At 38.0% G+C, this 17018-nt stretch overlaps 1 protein-coding gene across 2 annotated transcripts in view; it reads right to left on the bottom strand.

Moving 5' to 3' along the window:
- Positions 1-17018, bottom strand: part of TRIM44 (tripartite motif containing 44) — a 108459-nt gene that overhangs the window by 48462 nt on the left and 42979 nt on the right. For both annotated transcript variants that reach the window (XM_082748974.1, XM_082748975.1), the window contains 2 exons: positions 15433-15672; positions 2577-2596 (listed from right to left, as the gene is read on the bottom strand). In XM_082748974.1, coding sequence (XP_082605100.1) covers positions 2577-2596; positions 15433-15672 — 260 coding nt within the window. The remainder of the gene's footprint in view (positions 1-2576; positions 2597-15432; positions 15673-17018) is intronic.

Genomic DNA, 17018 nt, shown 5'->3' with positions numbered 1-17018 from the left:
TAGAGCATGTTCTTTATTGTACCGAAGGGCCCATTATACCAAAAAAGGGGTCTTTCATTGTACCAAAAGAGGGTTCTATCAACGCCCAGTCCAACAGATTCCCTGCTGACATCCATGATAGCCTAGCTCAAAGGAGACAGCTTGACATCTTGGTTGCTCGTAAAGAAACTATGCTTCACAACTGCCTTGTCAAAATGACATGAAGGTATCTGCAATTAAACTCTAAAACCAGCATCTTACTCTAAGTAGTATCTTTAAAGCAGGCTAATCTCTTCATAAGGTCCCTGTATTCTTCTACTCAATGTGACTCTGACATGTAACCATGAAGACAAATGGCTGTGTTCATTCCAGTCAGGTTCCTCCAAGCCACATAATATCTGCTAAGATGTCTGCATTACATTGGTCTTGTCTGAATGCTCTTTCTGGGGAAGAAGAAGGTCTAGGGCTCTGCCAGGCCTGGATTTGAAGGAGCTAGAACTAGTTTAGAGAGTAGGAGAGTGCCAAGGAGATAATTTAGAGTCTCTGGAAACCAAAGATCTGTGCAAAACGACAAAAACCTGGTCAAGAACTAGAAAAGATGTGGATTTAGGCTCCCATCATCACTACTTTAGTTTAACCAGTCTCCCACACTCTGGTGTTGATCTACTTCCAATTAAGGCAGGCAGGGGAGATGTCTAAAATGCAAATTAACTCCAGTTAAGGCAAGGGAGACTTCTAAAATGCAGATCTACTCCAGTTAATTCCAGTTTACCATGCTTTCATGCTTTCCCATTGCCTCAAGACAGAGCTTAAACACCTTAGAAGGCCTATAAATCCTTAAAGGTTCTAGATTGTTTTCTTCCTCAACTCTCGTCTAGAGCTTTTGCACAAGTTGTTCTTGACCCAGAACTAGCCCTGCTCCTCTTTTGCCTGCCTTCTCATCTTTCAGATCCCTGTTTATATATGACCTTTTCTGGTAAGCCTTCCCTTATTCTCCAAGACTGACTTGGGAGCCTTCCTAAAGCAACCTAAACTTCCCTGAGTCATAGCACCTGTCCCACAGCATAAGGGCCTGGTGATATGCTTGTTTCTCCCACAGGGACAGGAACAATGTTTGTCTTAGTTATTACTATATACCCAGTGAATAACACAGTGCCTGATGCATAGTAGGTCATAAGAAAAGAAAGGGAGGGAGTGGAGGGAAGGAGAGAGGGAGGAAAGAAATGAACTGCAACTCAGAGGGAGCCTGTTCTGAGAATGGCTGGAAGGTGAATTTGGAGAAATTTCCTGAGGGTTTGTGGTTCTAATGCAGGGTGCCTGTGGCTTTAGCCACAGTAGACAGGAGATAAATCTAGGCTGAGAACCACAGTTCCCAAGGGAGAGAAGCACCAGGAGATGCAGATGTGGGATAATGTTTGGCACTAAGAAACCGGCAGAGGATGTGGGGATGGAGAAGAAAAAAAGAAGAAACTTTGTTGGTTTATAAATAAAACCAAAGGAGGACTGAATTTTGGTTCCAGTAAGATAACTTTGGACAATTCCTGTACCTTCTTTCAATGAAAAATTTGAACTAGATGAGTGATTTTCAAACTGAGTTCTCTGGAACCCTAGGTTTCTGCAGAACACCATTCTGCAGAATTTATTGAATAAATTCAGTAAAATTTACTGTATTGAAGGGAGAAGGTTCACCAATGTATCTGGCCCCAAACTATAGCCAGAGAAAAACTTTGCATATTGGAGTTCTACTTAAAGCTCGTTTACAAAAAAAAAAAAAAAAAAAAAAAAAAAAAGGTGGGGGGAGGGCACTTCTGTTAAAACTAAAGCTTGCATTGCAGCGGCCTAAATGAACTCTCCCACACCTTCCAACCAGAACAGTCCTTGACCCTGTGTGACACAGGACCCGCCTGGATGTTTTATTCTACTTTGTACTTGTACAAATACCCCTGGGCTGTGTGGATGGCAAAGCTGCAGCATGTTCTAGAGCCTGTTCTCACTGAGCAGCGTGACAGCAAAGGTAAGGAAACCAAACTCTAGGTTTACTGTAAGGCTGAGGCAATAATGAAACACTTCCAAATTTCATGTGGTGATACAGAAGCAGAAAGGAGCAACTTTTTCCCCCCCTAAACTAAGTTAGGAAACATAATACCAATGACCTAGGATTCACAGTATCAGTGTCTCCAGTCAGTCACAAAGTTGTTATACTCAGAAACAAAGAGTATTGGATCTAAAGCCCATTAAAAAAAGCAATCCAATTCCAATCAAGAAAGAACAATGCAAAAGTTTATCTAGGCAGTCCACCTGATAGCCTAATTACCATTCAAATACAGTGCCTACTCTTCCTAACAAGGTATTCTGAAGTTACTGTCATTACACACTTTACAGTCCACCTTTATCTGAAGGTTACAGGCAGGAAATGGCACAGATGGGGAGGGAGATGGGAATCTTAGAAAATAAGATTTTCAAAGCCCTGGCTCAAGATGCTGATCCCTTTTCTGTGCTGTTCTTTGGTTGTCCATATTTCATGGGGCATTAAAAGGCCACAAACGTCACTCTACTTCAATTCTGAGAACAGACAAGCAGCAATAATGTGATCTTACCTGGGTCCTTCCTCGTCACCCTGAAAGAAGCAGAAAGAAACAGAATTAGAAATCAACGGTGGTACAGACAGTTTTAGATTTCTTTCTTTTCCCTCTCCTCTCGCAACCTGAAAGCAAGGCTTGTGCATTTACTTTAATAGAGACAAACCAGCAGATGTCCAAGGGCTAAGACAAGGGCTAATATAATCCTATGCTCAAAATGCCCAGCAGAGATCAACTGATAATTTGCCCTTGCAAGCAGATAAGTGAATGCACAGACCTAGGAGGCCTAAATAATAGACTTGCCTTTTTATTTGTGTGGCTGGCAGCATTTAGTTCTGAGCAAACTGAGAGCCCAAAATAGCTGTAGGTCTTAGGCAAAAGCTGACCAGCTCCAAAAGCATCAAGCTGTTTCCTTCAAAGACTCATTTCTGCCTTGGTCTAGCATTTTTCTCTCCAAACATGAACACAGCAACTCAAATATAGGGCACACTGTGGTAAAAAGGGCACTGAACTGGGACTCAGAAAATTGGGATTCTAGTCCAAGCTCTATTATTTATTAGCTATGTGCCCTTGGGCAAGTTAATTAATTAATCTGAACCTTGGTCTTCTCCTTTATAAAAGGAGAGCTCTGACATTTGATGATCTCCAACATCCTTCTGCCCAACACTGGTCTTTCGCTTTTTCTCATTCACTATCTACAAAAACAATGTGTGCGGGCTATCTGTGCAGGTAATGCGTGCTCTGAAACCTAACTTCACCAGTGACCAGACCAGAGTCCTTTCTCTCCCTTCTTGTGATCATACACGATTTTTCAAAGAATTCTGAAGCCCTTTCCAAGGGACCTGACTCCTTCATTTGGTGATGGGGTATTTCACATCCTTTCTTTTTAGCCTTTCAGGGTTGGTCTCAGTAGAAAACATAACTCCTAGTTGTGGATAATTCCCCAGGGCACTTAATCGATTTGATTGTTCTTATCAGGATAAAGAATGAGCTCCAGAGTCAGACAGGCTAGGTTCAAATCTTGACTCCATCAACTCACTTGCTGTGTTATCCTGGTCACATTTTTTTTTTTTTTTTGCCTCATTTAACTTTAACTTCCTACTTTGTAAAATGGGGGTAATAAGAGCCCCTGTATCATAGGATGAAAGGAGGATTAAATGATTTAATACATACAAACATCTAGCACAGTGCCTAAGACACAGGATGCACTTAATAGAGCTTAGTTTCACTATCTGTAACAATTCAGTATCATAAACTACTACAGGTGAACAGTCAGGGTAAAGGATAATGACCTAATCTAGGAACTCCCATTCAGGAGCAGGAGAAACATAGAAAGAGATAAAAAATGAATAATGTTAAGGGCTCTACCAAAGACATAAACAGAATGTTTGATAGTCGGAAGGAAATTGATAAACACAGTTGCTTCAGGAGAAGGAGGAAGAGAGCACTTCACAGAGAAGGTGATACTTATATTGGAACCTGAGGGATAAGCAGGTCCAGGATGGCAACAGATGAGTGGGAAGGGCAACGGACTAGCAAGAGCAAATGCACAGCAATTGAAAAAAAAAAAAAGTATGTTAAAGGAATTTTGAGTTTGATGATACTAGAGAATGGGGATGTGTCTGTGTGTCTCGGACAGGGGTTGTGGCAGAGACGGCAGTGCTGTGGGTTGGAGGGCTGGTAGTGCGGCTGAGGTAAAGGGAGATTGCCAGGCCCCAAGCCTATAAGGACAGCTATAGCCAGAAAGGTAATTTAAGTCAGATTATACACTGGACGTTGGATCAGGAGGGCATTTACTAGACGGATCAGGATTTGCAGTACTGGTCAGGGTGCTAATCATCTACACTCTAATGAGAGAGAAGCGGCGCGGGTAGTGGAAGGAGGGTAGAGGGATGCTGGGAGTTTTCTTTGCATTTTGATCGAGTGGATATCTTATGGGAACTATAATCTAACAAGGAAAAATTCATATAATTTAAATTTAATATGAGTTACATAACTATCAGTGACTTAATTACACCTCAACACAAGTTTTCAATTACCTTTGGGTACTCAAACATAATTGTCTAGGAGAATCTTATGGAAAAAAGTACTCAAACTTTCTCCTGTGCTTTAGAGCGAGTCCTCACAACTGTGTGTCTTGGCACAGTGGTTAAGAGATGATCTCTCTGACCTGCCGAAACATGGCTTCATATTTACGTTCATCAATTCCAACGGTAAAGCTTTTGACATTTGCCTTAACTTTTTGAAGGTTCAGTTTCCTGATCTCCACATGGAGATCCTAATTCCTACCTTATAGGGTGGCAATATAGATTAAAATAAATGAGAAAATATGTAAAACACTAAGCAAATGTCTGGTGTACTGTAAGTGGTCGACAAATGGTGCTCATTATTGTACTTTCCCTGAATTAATTACTAACATCTCTGGGGAGAGTGAGGAAGGACAGAGAAGATGGGATACAAGACTGCTTCACATGCATCCATTTCTATAGCTTATAGATACGTGGCTGTTCAGAAGCAGTAACACTATCACAAAGCATGGGGGAAGACTAGGTGAGAGTTTCACTGGTGAAGGAATGAATAAACACACACACACACACACACACACACACACACACACACACACACACACACGGCCATTCTGAATGGGTCATCAGACACTCAGAAGATTGCTCTGCCTTGTAAAAGGTGTGCATGCTATTCCCTCCTACTCTGAAAGCCTACGCTAACTCCTATCCATTTTTGTTTGTTTGTTTGTTTATTTATTTGACAGAGAGAGAGGAAACACAAGTGGGCAGAGCAGCAGGCAGATAAAGAGGGAGAAACATGCTCTCCACTGAGGAGAGAGCCTGATATGGGACTTGATCCTAGGACCCTAGGATCGCGACCCAAGCTGAAGGCACCCACTCAACCAACTGAGACACCTAGGCAACCCCACCTTTTTTTTTTTTTTAAGATTTTTATTTATTTATTTGATTCCTATCTATTCTTGAAGATCAAGCCTGACTTGGAAATTTTTTCTCACTGACAGACTGAGTGGAGTAATCCTACTCTGTCCTCCACAATCATATCACTGGGTTGGTACTTAGAGCAGAAAACCAAGTGATGGCACCATACAGTGTCTCCCTCTTAGGATTTCAATCCCTTGAGAAGAGAAACTGTGTAACATTAATCTCTTTATTCACTGCACCTTACACAGCACAAGGCCCATAATTAATAATTATTCAAAAAAGGAAAGGAGGGAAGACAAGATATAAGTAGGACTTAAGATTAATTTCTACCCCCCCATTACAAGTGGATCTTGGTTTCAGAGAATATTAAAACTGAAAGTTTGCTAAACACAGGCTTCTATTTGCTGAACACCAGCTTCTATTTAAATGACTTCTCAGGTTAAGCAATGTTCCCAAATCCCTCCATCAACTACCCCCAATGCTCTTGGCTGGCAGGCTACATTCTAGTACCCTGACACCTTTTTTCTACTCCCACCTGTGGAAATGTCTGTTCACCCACAACCAAATAATTTTGCTCCTAAGGCTGTTTAAATCAGTTGAGCTTGTAATTATTACAACACATTTTACTAAATAACAAAAAGTGAATGCAAGAGGGAACCACTGGTTCCATCCAAACTACGCTGAATGCTTCCAAAGAATACAATAAAGCTGAGTTAAAAACTGCTGTCAACTTTGATGCAGGTGAGACACATGCATAATATTAGAAGAAATAAAGTATGAAAGTCTAGGATTCCACATTCAGCTTGCTTCAAATGTTATCCTGAAACTGGACCTTATAAACAGTGCAGTAGGGATGTGGTTTACGCCAGAAAAATAACAATCCACTCCAAGCAGCAAACCCATATTCTCAAAGGCCGTGAGTCAAAAATCAAAGAAATATACAGATGTGTATCTCAAGTTTAAAATATATGTTTAGGGTATGCACATATCATTCTTTAAAGACTTTTATCTATTTATTTCTTTGACGGAGAGAGACAGCAAGAGAGGGAATACAAGCAGGGAGAGTCGGAGAAGCAGCGGGCTCTCTGCTGGCAAGGAGCCCGATACAGGGCTCAATCCCAGGACCCTGGGATCATGAGCTGAGTCAAAGACAGACACTTAACAACTGAGCCACCCAGACACCCCTATACGTATCATTTTTAATGATTTGCTCATTTGAACTTTTCCTAAAAATCATCTCATGTAGTTCAGTACTTTTCTCTTAAAACTAGACAAAAGATGGAAGTATCATGACATGCAAATAAAAATAAAGACACCATTTTTTAATACTGACTTTGGCAAAGAAGTTATAAAATTCAGGCAAAAAAATGAGAGACTGTCAAAACTGGTGATAAAATGTACACTGATGTAACCATTCTGTGGACAGTTTACAAATATGTACAAGAGACTAAGAAACATTCATACTTTTGACTTAGTAATTACATATGATTTATAAATAAAGGCATGAACTATAATGTAATAAATGGCAGTAAGAAAGTTGGAAATAACTTAAAATAACATAAAAGTTAAGTTTGCACCACTGATTCAGGATTCATACATTATGTTTCTGGACAATTTCTGGTAATATGAAGAAAATTTAAAATATAATGTTAGGAAAAAAATAGCATGAGGGGATGAGGATATTAACTAAGCTTACTGTGATAATCATTTTGCAGTGTATGTGTATATCAAAATCATCACACTGTATAACTTAAACTTACATATATGCCTATTTTATCTCAAAAAAGTTGGAAAAAGAACAAAACACATAGACTAAAAAGAAAAAAGAAGAAAAAAATATCCGAATCAATTTAGTGTGTTTGCTTTCTGCTCTGTCTATAAGTTTTTAACATTCCAAAACAAATAAGAAAGAAATAACTTTATTTAGTTATTTGAAGAGGAAAAAGACCATATCTCATTAGTCCTGTGGGAATGGTATTGAAACTTCTCTTCTACGCTATATTCTCTAAGAAGACCCAAAAAGATTTATTAAAAACACATTTTAAAAAAGAAATGTGACCAGGAAACCTTGTAATCTCTGGACTTCTTCAACTAGAAGCTCTGTGATTCTACTTAGCGTAATCAAATTCATCTGTACCAGATTTCTTAAACACGTGTTAATGAACTGGTTTTAAAATGATTTTCATAAATCAAAGGCAAATAGCACTTCAGCAGGTGGACTATTTACAACTTTTGTTCTTAACAGCTTTACTGAGGTAAAATTTATAATACCATAAAATTACCTATTTTCAGTGTATTTAAATTTATAGTTATGCAACTATTATCACAAACTTGATAATACTATATACATATACAGATATAAAATTATGATTATACTTTCCTTAACTTCCTTAACAGCATATGATTGATTAAAATCATCACTGTCTTACAGTGTTTATAGCATATGTAGATTTTCTACTTAACGACTATAACATAAAAGGGAATAAAAAGTGTTAATTGGCCTATATAGTTTCAAGGTATCTACAATTTTTTAAAGATTTTATTTATTTATCTCAGAGGCAGAGAGCAAGCAAGAGAGAGCACAAGTAGGGTGAAGGGAAAAGCAGACTCCCTGCTGAGCAGGGAGCCTGACATGAGACTCAACCTTGGGACTCTCACTCAGATCATGAACTGAGCTGAAGGCAGATGTTTAACCAATTGAGTCACCCAGGTGTCCCTCAAGGTATCTACATTTTATGTGAAGTGGTACTGTAGTAATTTTTAGTAGGCAGAAATCTTCAGGACTTATATGTATATTGTATATGTTACATATATTACAATACATATGTTACAATCCACATAGAAACTGTACGAATTAAGAACAAAGTAATAGAGCTAAAAGGCCAAAAATATATTAAAATGGAATTCAAATAACTTTCAAAAGTCTAAAAGAAGACAGGAAAAGACAAGAGGAACAGAAATAGGAGGACAAGCAGAAAACAAATCATAAAATGGCTTACCTGAATTTAACCATTTTAATAACATTAAATGTTAATGAACTGCACACTTCAATTAAAAGGCAGAGATGATCAGAATGGATAAAAAATTATAAGAACCCAGCCATACACTGTCTAAGAGACACACACTTTAACAATAGATAGATCAAAAACAAATTGATGGGGACATACCACGAGAATAGCAAGCGTACGACTGGATTGGCTCTACTAATGTTAGATAAAATAGACATGAAGACCAACAGTATTATCTGAGAAAAAGAGGGACTTTCATAATGATTAAAGAGTCAGTTCATCTGAAAGATATAACAATCATAAGTATGTATTTGCTTAAAGAGACTTTCAAGACACCTGAAGTTGATAGAATTAAATGGAGAGATAAGTAATTCCTTAAACATCCTTGGAAATTTAACACCTCTCAGCACCTGACAGAACTATACACAAAAATAAGTAAAAATGTAAGTTATTTGAATACCTAATTGATATTTAACAGAACACTATACCCCAAACTATAAAATACATATGCGTTCACCAAGATAGACTATATGCTGGGCCATAAAACAAATCTCAATAAATGTTAAAAGCTTGAAACCATTCAAAACATGTTCTCTGACCACAATGGAAAAAATTAAAAATGAGCAATAGTATGACATGTAAGAAAGTCCCTAGTACTTGGAAACTAAACAAGAAACTCACAAATAATCAATGAGTAAAGAGAAAAAAAATCTCAGAGTAAATGAATAATATTTCAAACTGAATGAGAGTGAAAATAAAACATTGCCAAAGTTTAGATTCAACTAAAGCAGTGTTTAGAGAGAAAAGTATAGTTTTGACAGCTGACATAAAAAAGTAGTAAAAGCAAACATCTACAAAGCTAGAAAAAAGAACAAGTAAACTCCAAATAAGCAGGAAAGAGGAAGAGCACATTTAAACAAAATGAAAAAGAATAAAATTAGCAAATCAAAAAGTTCTTTATCACTAACAAAATTAAAATGGTAATTAGACTGTCAAGGATAAAAAGGAGAAAGTCACAAATTATCAATATCAGAAACGAAAGATGGGTTATAATTGTAGATGCTACAGTTAAAAAAAATCACAAGAAAACAGTATGAACAACTTTACACTAAAAAGTACAACTTAAATGAAACCAACAAATTCTTTGAAAATTACAATACAATTTAAAAAAATAACACAATTTAAATACAACACAAATAAAAATTTAAATAAATGTGAGATCAAACAAAATTTGAATAGCTCTATATTAAAGAAATTAAATTGGTTATCAAAAACTTTCACATAAACTCCAGGATAGATGATTTTGCTGCAAATATTCCCAAATATTTAAGGGAGAAATAACACAAATTATACATAAACTTCCAGAAAATAGGTGAGGAAAAAATACTTCCAGCTTGTTTTCTGAAGCCAGCTAACCCTAATACCAAAGTCAGACAATGATGTTATAAAAATAAAAAACTACAGGGGTGCCTGGGTAGCTCATCAGGTTAAGCCCCTGCCTCAGGCTCTCTGCTCAGCAGGGAACCTGCTTCACCTTCTATCTTTGCCTGCCTCTCTGTCTGCCTATTTGTTATCTCCCTCTCTCTGTGTCAAATAAATAAATAAATAAATAAATAAATAAATAAATAAAATCTTAAACAACAACAACAAAAAAAACACCAAAAAACAAAACAAAAAAAAACCTACAGATGACTATCCCTCATTGAACACAGACCTAAAAATATTTTTAAAAGATTAGTGAATTGAGGGGCACTTGCATGGTTCAGGTGGTTAGACACCTACCTTCTACTCAGGTCACCATCCCAGGGTGCTGGAATGGAGTGGGCTCCCTGCTTAGCAGGGAGTCTGCTTCTCCCTCTTCCCTCTCCCACCCCACCTGCACTCTATTTGCTCTCTCTCAAATAAAGTCTTAAAAAAATAAATAAAATAAAAAATTATTAATGAATTGAGGGGCACCTGGGTGGCTCAGTGGGTTAAAGCCTCTGCCTCAGCTCAGGTCATGGTCTCAGGGTCCTGGGATTAAGCCCTGCATCGGGTTCTCTGCTCAATGGGGAGCCTGCTTCCTCCTCTCTCTCTCTCTCTGCCTACCTCTCTGCCTACTTGTGATCTTTGTCTGTCAAATAAATAAATAAATAAAAATCTTTTTAAAAAAATTAATGAATTGAACCCAAATTATACATAATGACAAAGTGGGAGTTTATCTTAAGAATGCCATGCTGATCTAATATTGTAAAATTAACCAATATAATCAGCCATTACAATCAAATAATGAAAAAAACCCATGTAATCATTTCAACAGATACAGAGCAAATCTCATAAATACTACATTCATTCACATTTTTGTTCCCCATAGCTAATTGTGTCATTTCTCTCTGGCTACTTTGCTTTCAAGACTTTTTCTTTGTCCTTCCTTTTCACTACTTTGATTTTGATATGTCTAGGTACGGATTTCTTAGAATTTATCTTGCTTAACTTCTTAAATCTCTAGGTTTGTCTTTCAACCAAATTTTAGAAGTTTTAAGCCATTATTTCTTCAATTTTTTCAGCACCGCAATCCTTTTCTTCCCCTACTGGACATGGGCGACATGTATGCTAGATCTTTCTTTATTGTCCAACAGGTCCTTAAGACTCCATTTCAATTGTTTCCAATCTTTTTTCTTGGTTGTTCAGATTGGATCTCTATCTTCAAATTCACCAATTCTTTCCTCTCTTATCCCCAATTTGCCACTGAGCCAATCTAGTGAATCTTTTATGTCAGTTATTATATTTTCCAATTCTAAAATTTTCATTTGGTCCTTCTTTATATCTCCTATTTCTTTGCTGAGATTTTTTCTTTTTCATCGGTTTCCAGAGTTTGTTATTGCTAAGTCATTTTCAAAATAGTAGCTTTAAAACCCTTGTTTGATAATTCTATACTCTGTGTCCTCTTGATGATGGCATCAGGCATCAGAGTGACTGATTTGGGACTGTATCCTGAACATTCTGAGTATTTAAGAAGCTAGTTCCTATTTAAATCTTTTATTCCAGTAAGAAGTCAACCTATTTAAATTCAGAACACATATCCTATTACATTAATGAGATACTGTGTGTCAGCTATACTCCAATTAAAAAAAAATAAACAAAATGAAATGAAAATAAAAATAAAAATTAGAATTAAAAAACAGAAGAAGAAGAAGGAGGAGGAGGAGGAGGAGGAGAAAGCAGAACACGTGTCCTGGATCAGGTTTGTGGATTGTGGTTCAAATGTCAATTTAGTTTAAAAGATTCTGCAGTGCTATTCTGATCTGCCCCCCCAAGATGACAAAATTCCACACTACCGTCTCCACAGTGCTGGCTGGGGAGTAGGAGGGGCCCAATTCATTACTATAGGAAAGAGTGCAAGGATAAAGTTCTACCCACCGACCTAGCTGGGGAGGTATAGTGCCTAGTTAAGGTAGGGGTGGGAGGGAGGAGTTAGAGCTCCATCTACAGTCTCCAAAGGGGAGGGATACTATTTCCTTCCTGACACTGCAGGCAAGGGGTAGAAGTAAGAGTTCTACCTTTAGGCTCCAAGGGAGACAGACAGCACTGACTACTGAGATGGGCAGGGATGATGAAAGAAATCTGACATTTACCTAAAGGCTCCAGGGAAAAGGAATGATAACTTGTTACTGCAGAAGAAGACAAAAAAGTACGTTTCCTGGGGTGCTTGGGTGGCTCAGTTGGTTAAGCAGCTGCCTTTGGCTCAGGTTATGATCCCAGGTTCCTGGGACTGAGGCCCGAATTGGGCTCGCTGCTCAACTAAACAGCCTGCTTCTCCCTCTCCCTCTGTCTGCCGCTCTGCCTACTTGAACTCTGTGTCAAATAACTAAATAAAATCTTCAAAAAAGAAAAAAATAGGTATCCACCCCATTGGCTCCACTACTGCAAAGCCAACTGGGGCTGGGAAGGGGTATAGCTATATTCACGGTGTGTGTCTCCAGAATATGCAGGATTGGTCAAAAGGTTTCTCTATAGCTGAACTGCCCTCTTCCTAGTTCTTTGGCTACAGAGAGCAGGATTTTCTTGGAGATTTTCTTTCTGCCATGTTCATTATAGTTTCCAGTTTGCAAGGCACCCAGGCCAGGATATACAGGAAGCAAGACAAATTGAAGGGAACTCTGCTATGTAATTCCTCAAATTCCAAGATCCCTGGTCAGGACCATCTTTTCTCACTTTTGGGAGTCTTCTAGTACGTGATTTAAATATTCTGTCCAGGGGCACCTGGATGGCTCGGTTGGTTAAGCATCTGCCTTCAGCTCAGGTCATGATCTCAGGGTCCCAGGACTGAACCCTGTGCAGGCTTCCAGGTCACCAGGGAGTCTGCTTCTCCCTTTCCTTCTGCCCCGTCTCCCACTCATGCTCTTTCCCTCTCTAATAAATAAAATCTTTTACAAATAAATAAATAAATATTTTGTCCAGGAATTTTTGCTGTGATTAGTAGAAGTAATAAAGTAAAATATGTTTACTCATCTTGTTCAGAATCAGAAACTGAAATCTGATTTTAAATGCATCAAAAAATAAGATGCACTGAAGAGTGGAGGGCTGGAAAGATGGCTATGTATAAATCTTGATTCAAGTATATTAAAATGTTAATGGTAGAATCTACGTGGAAGTATATGGCTGTAATCTGTAGACTCTTCTCAACTTTGCTATATGTTCAAAAATTTTCATAATAAAATGTTAGGGGGAAGAATCTTTTGGCCAAGTTTGAAATGCAGGTGATTTAAAAAAATCCATAATGTGCAAAAGAAAGAAAAAGAATTCCTCTGCTGAGTGAAAGAGAGGTACTGGAGATTTTCTCTGATCAATAAGTTACCAGATTAGCTGGAACGAGAGGCTGTTAGATGAGAACAGCTCTTTGTAAAAGCTCTAGCCAGCCGAATGCTATATTTTGTTTTTAATAGCTTATTTTGTCCACAGCCTGGTCCTTGGGCCTTGTCAGTTTTGCATCCCTAAGGGTAATTCCATCAGAGTTAATAAGCATAGTGCAGTTGAGCACCTAAACTGGTTAGAGGATGGTTAAATACTGGGGAGGGACTAAATTCATTACTTGAAATGAAAATAAAAGAGTGGAGGCTATCTCTCAAAAATAAATCTTTATTTTTGGAAAAAAAAACTAGTAATAATAAATGTGGAGTTCCAATTTAGGGGGAATTTGGGACAGAGTTATGCCACTGATCCCTTGGGTTAACTCTGATTGAAATTTTTGTTTAAGACACACAGTGACTACTTCCACACTATAAAAGTTCTCAGGAGAGCACCTGGGCGGCTCAGTCAGTTAAGCATCTGCCCGTGGCTTGGGTCATATCCCAGGGTCCTGGGATCAAATACTACATCAGACCCCCTGCTCAGTGGGGAGTTTGCTTCTCCTTCTGTCCCCTCCCCTGACACGGGCTATCTTTCCCAGAAAGATAAATAAATGAAAAATCTTAAAAAAAAAAAAAAAAAGTAAAATCAAAGGTCTCAGGAATGCAAAGCTGTCTAGGGCACTGATTCTCGTCATTTTTCCCATGTATACAAATGGACACTTGACATACTGCACATAGTAGGGAAAGCAACATAAGCATTGGGATAGCCCAGACTTCAATCTGAATCCTCGCTCCGTTTTCTAACTAAATGACACTAGCTCAGGGTCTCCAGTTCTCTGTATCTCAACATCCCATCTGTAAAACAAAGATAATGAATGCTGATATAAGGGTTAAATGAAATGATGAATATAAAGTACTCTCTTGATTATCTAGAAACTTATTTAGGCACATACTTTCTTAATTCTGTGGAGGATAAAATGAAAAGAACAAGACTTACTCAACTCTTTTCACTCACTGATGAAGATTAATCAAGAGCTCTGTATGAGTGAAGCAGATAACTGTCCAACGGTCTCTGACATTTTCTGTCAGGATGGCTTGGACAATACCTGTCTCCTGAATGATAATCTGGCTCCTTAGTTGGCTCACTTATTCTGTATTTATTCTGTATACCCAGGCTCTCCTGGGCCAAGGCAAGACTGCTAGCTAAACAGTAAGTACCGTGAGTCAGCAGCAGTCCTGGAGAGTCTGCAGGACTCCCCTATGTTTTCTTCTAGAAGGGCCTACCCTTCTGGCATAAGCTTGACCAGAATTTTCAACATAACACTAGAAATCTTAAGAAAAAAAGCTTTTCCCCAGTGGCTGAAATACAGGTTCTATAATACTTTTTTTAAATGGCTATCTTAAATTTTATTTTAGAATTACTTTCTAAATGCCTGAAAATGTTGTTTGGTAAAATGCATAAGACTTTGTTTTTGTCTGTTAGGAAATAACAATGAATACAGATATATTTGTAGTGATTCAACATTCACCTGGTGTCTTTCATTCACACCTTTTTTGATCGTTCCAGCGCCACATGCCTCTTTAATCTAGCAGTTATGCCCGCAATTTATGCAGCTGGCTCCACATAAAAACCAGGCTGAGGCACCTTTTCACTACTCACAGAATCGGTCCAAAGCCTTTCATTCTGGCCTGCTTTATGTGCCACTTCCTGACATTCTCATTCACCCTGTTCTCATCCCTATGATGACTTTATTTATAGGCTCATTTCACAACTTGGAATCTGTCAATTGCCTTCTTCTCTGGCTCTAATTTCTGGCTTCCTTCCTTAACTGTGATTAGTATTTGCCCTACTAACTATACTCCTTTAAGTCATGGTAGACAAATATTTTGCCAGACCCAGTTGCTGGGTGCAGGCCCTAGCAGCCAATACTTCCACACTGGTTTACACACCAGTCTAACCACCTACACCCTGAGCTTTCAATTCATTCATGTTTAGGGACCACAAAAGAGAGTTTCCAGAGCTAAGAAACACAACAGTCAGTTTCCTACTGTTTCTCCTGCTACTAAAATTGTAGGCATTCTCCTTTACCTCTGCCTTTGGCTCAGCTGATTCATTAGAGGTATCAAGTTGTTCCTTGGCTTGGGCCATCTGAGTCATCAACCTGTCCATGTGGGACTGGATGTCTGCCAGTATCTCAGTCACATGAGCAGTGGCCATTGCTTCCTGGATGTCCACCAGATGAAGGGCCTTCTGCTCCTCATCAGCAATCACTTTCTGAACTTTCTTAAATTCCTGCTGTATGAACACCTTCATCTGGTCCCGGGTTACCTGCAGAACACAAACAAGTAAAGATAATAAGTTGGACTTACAAAGAAATGGAAGATAGAACTGCTACTGTAAGTGCTAGGCAGTCCTGGCCAAAATATAACCCAACCAGGTTCCTATGTGGTCCAGAAGTTTTGGGAATATCCTCTAAACAATGTTCCCATAATACTGTTGATTAATTTCCTGGTAATCCTTTTGCCTTTTTAGTCATTAGGAAGTAATTCCTTATCTTTCCCTTTTTGCTCTTCCTTTTGTTCATTTTTTATACCAGCAATACCTAATCACTTTTTAACAATTTAATAGGTGAGTGTAGATTATAAAAAATGAAATTCTTTTCTCTTCATCTGGATACCATTTTTCTCTTTGGAGGTTAATTAGTATTAATATTTTGGTATGTATCCTTCCAGCCATTTTTCTTTCTAGTTATACATATATATGTATACAGACAATTATGTTGGTTTTTATATAAGTGGGTCACAGTGAACATTAGGTTCTGGATCTTGCTTTTCTATTTAAAGTATGTTAGTACATACAGATCAACTTCACTCATTATATTATTTTTAACGTCTACATGAGGTGGATATATACAAATATGAATATCTATATATATAAAAATAAAAAGATAAAGCATAAACATTAAATATTTTCCTTCTCAATGGAAATTCAGAATATTTTCAGATTTTTGCTATTACAAACGACATTGTAATGAACATCCTTGGATACATCTCTTAATATTCGCATAAGGCTTTTTTAGAGACTTCTAGAGTCACTGAGTCAATTTATTTCATACTCTAAAAATACTGACTGATACAGCCAAACTGCCCTCCAAAACAGATGTACCAATTACATTCAAGAAGGTGTGACAACAGGCATTTCTTTATACATTCACCAATATTAGATCATGTCAAGCCTTAAAATGTTTATTCTCTGATAAGTAAAAATATATTATTGATTTATTTTGTAGCAACCACTGAGCATATCAAATAAAATATGACTATAGGCTCTATCTGTCTGGGGCATAAGGTAAACAAAGTGAGAACTAACAAAATAAGAACTTCTAAACTCTGTATCCTACCAGTAACTACACTTACTGATGCTTTTTCCCAACTACATGCATTTTAGGAATATTTTTGAACAACTCTGTACAGTGAGTAACTACAGGGAAAGGGCAACACAGTGGACAAAGGGAGAAAGGCCATGCGAGAATTTTAGAGCTGAGAGAAACAGCAGCTGTCATTAAGTGAATCCTTTCTTTGACAGATAAGGGAAGAGTGGCAGCCGCAGGACACCTGTAGAAGATGCAGGGACCACCAATCTTCCTGCTCCCAGGCTGGTGCTCCAGGCTAGAA

The sequence above is a fragment of the Mustela nivalis genome (assembly GCF_964662115.1).
Source record: "Mustela nivalis genome assembly, chromosome: 9".
Lineage (NCBI taxonomy): Eukaryota > Metazoa > Chordata > Mammalia > Carnivora > Mustelidae > Mustela > Mustela nivalis.
The sequence above is the reverse complement of the archived record's forward strand: the minus strand, read 5'-3'. Positions and strand labels throughout refer to the sequence as shown.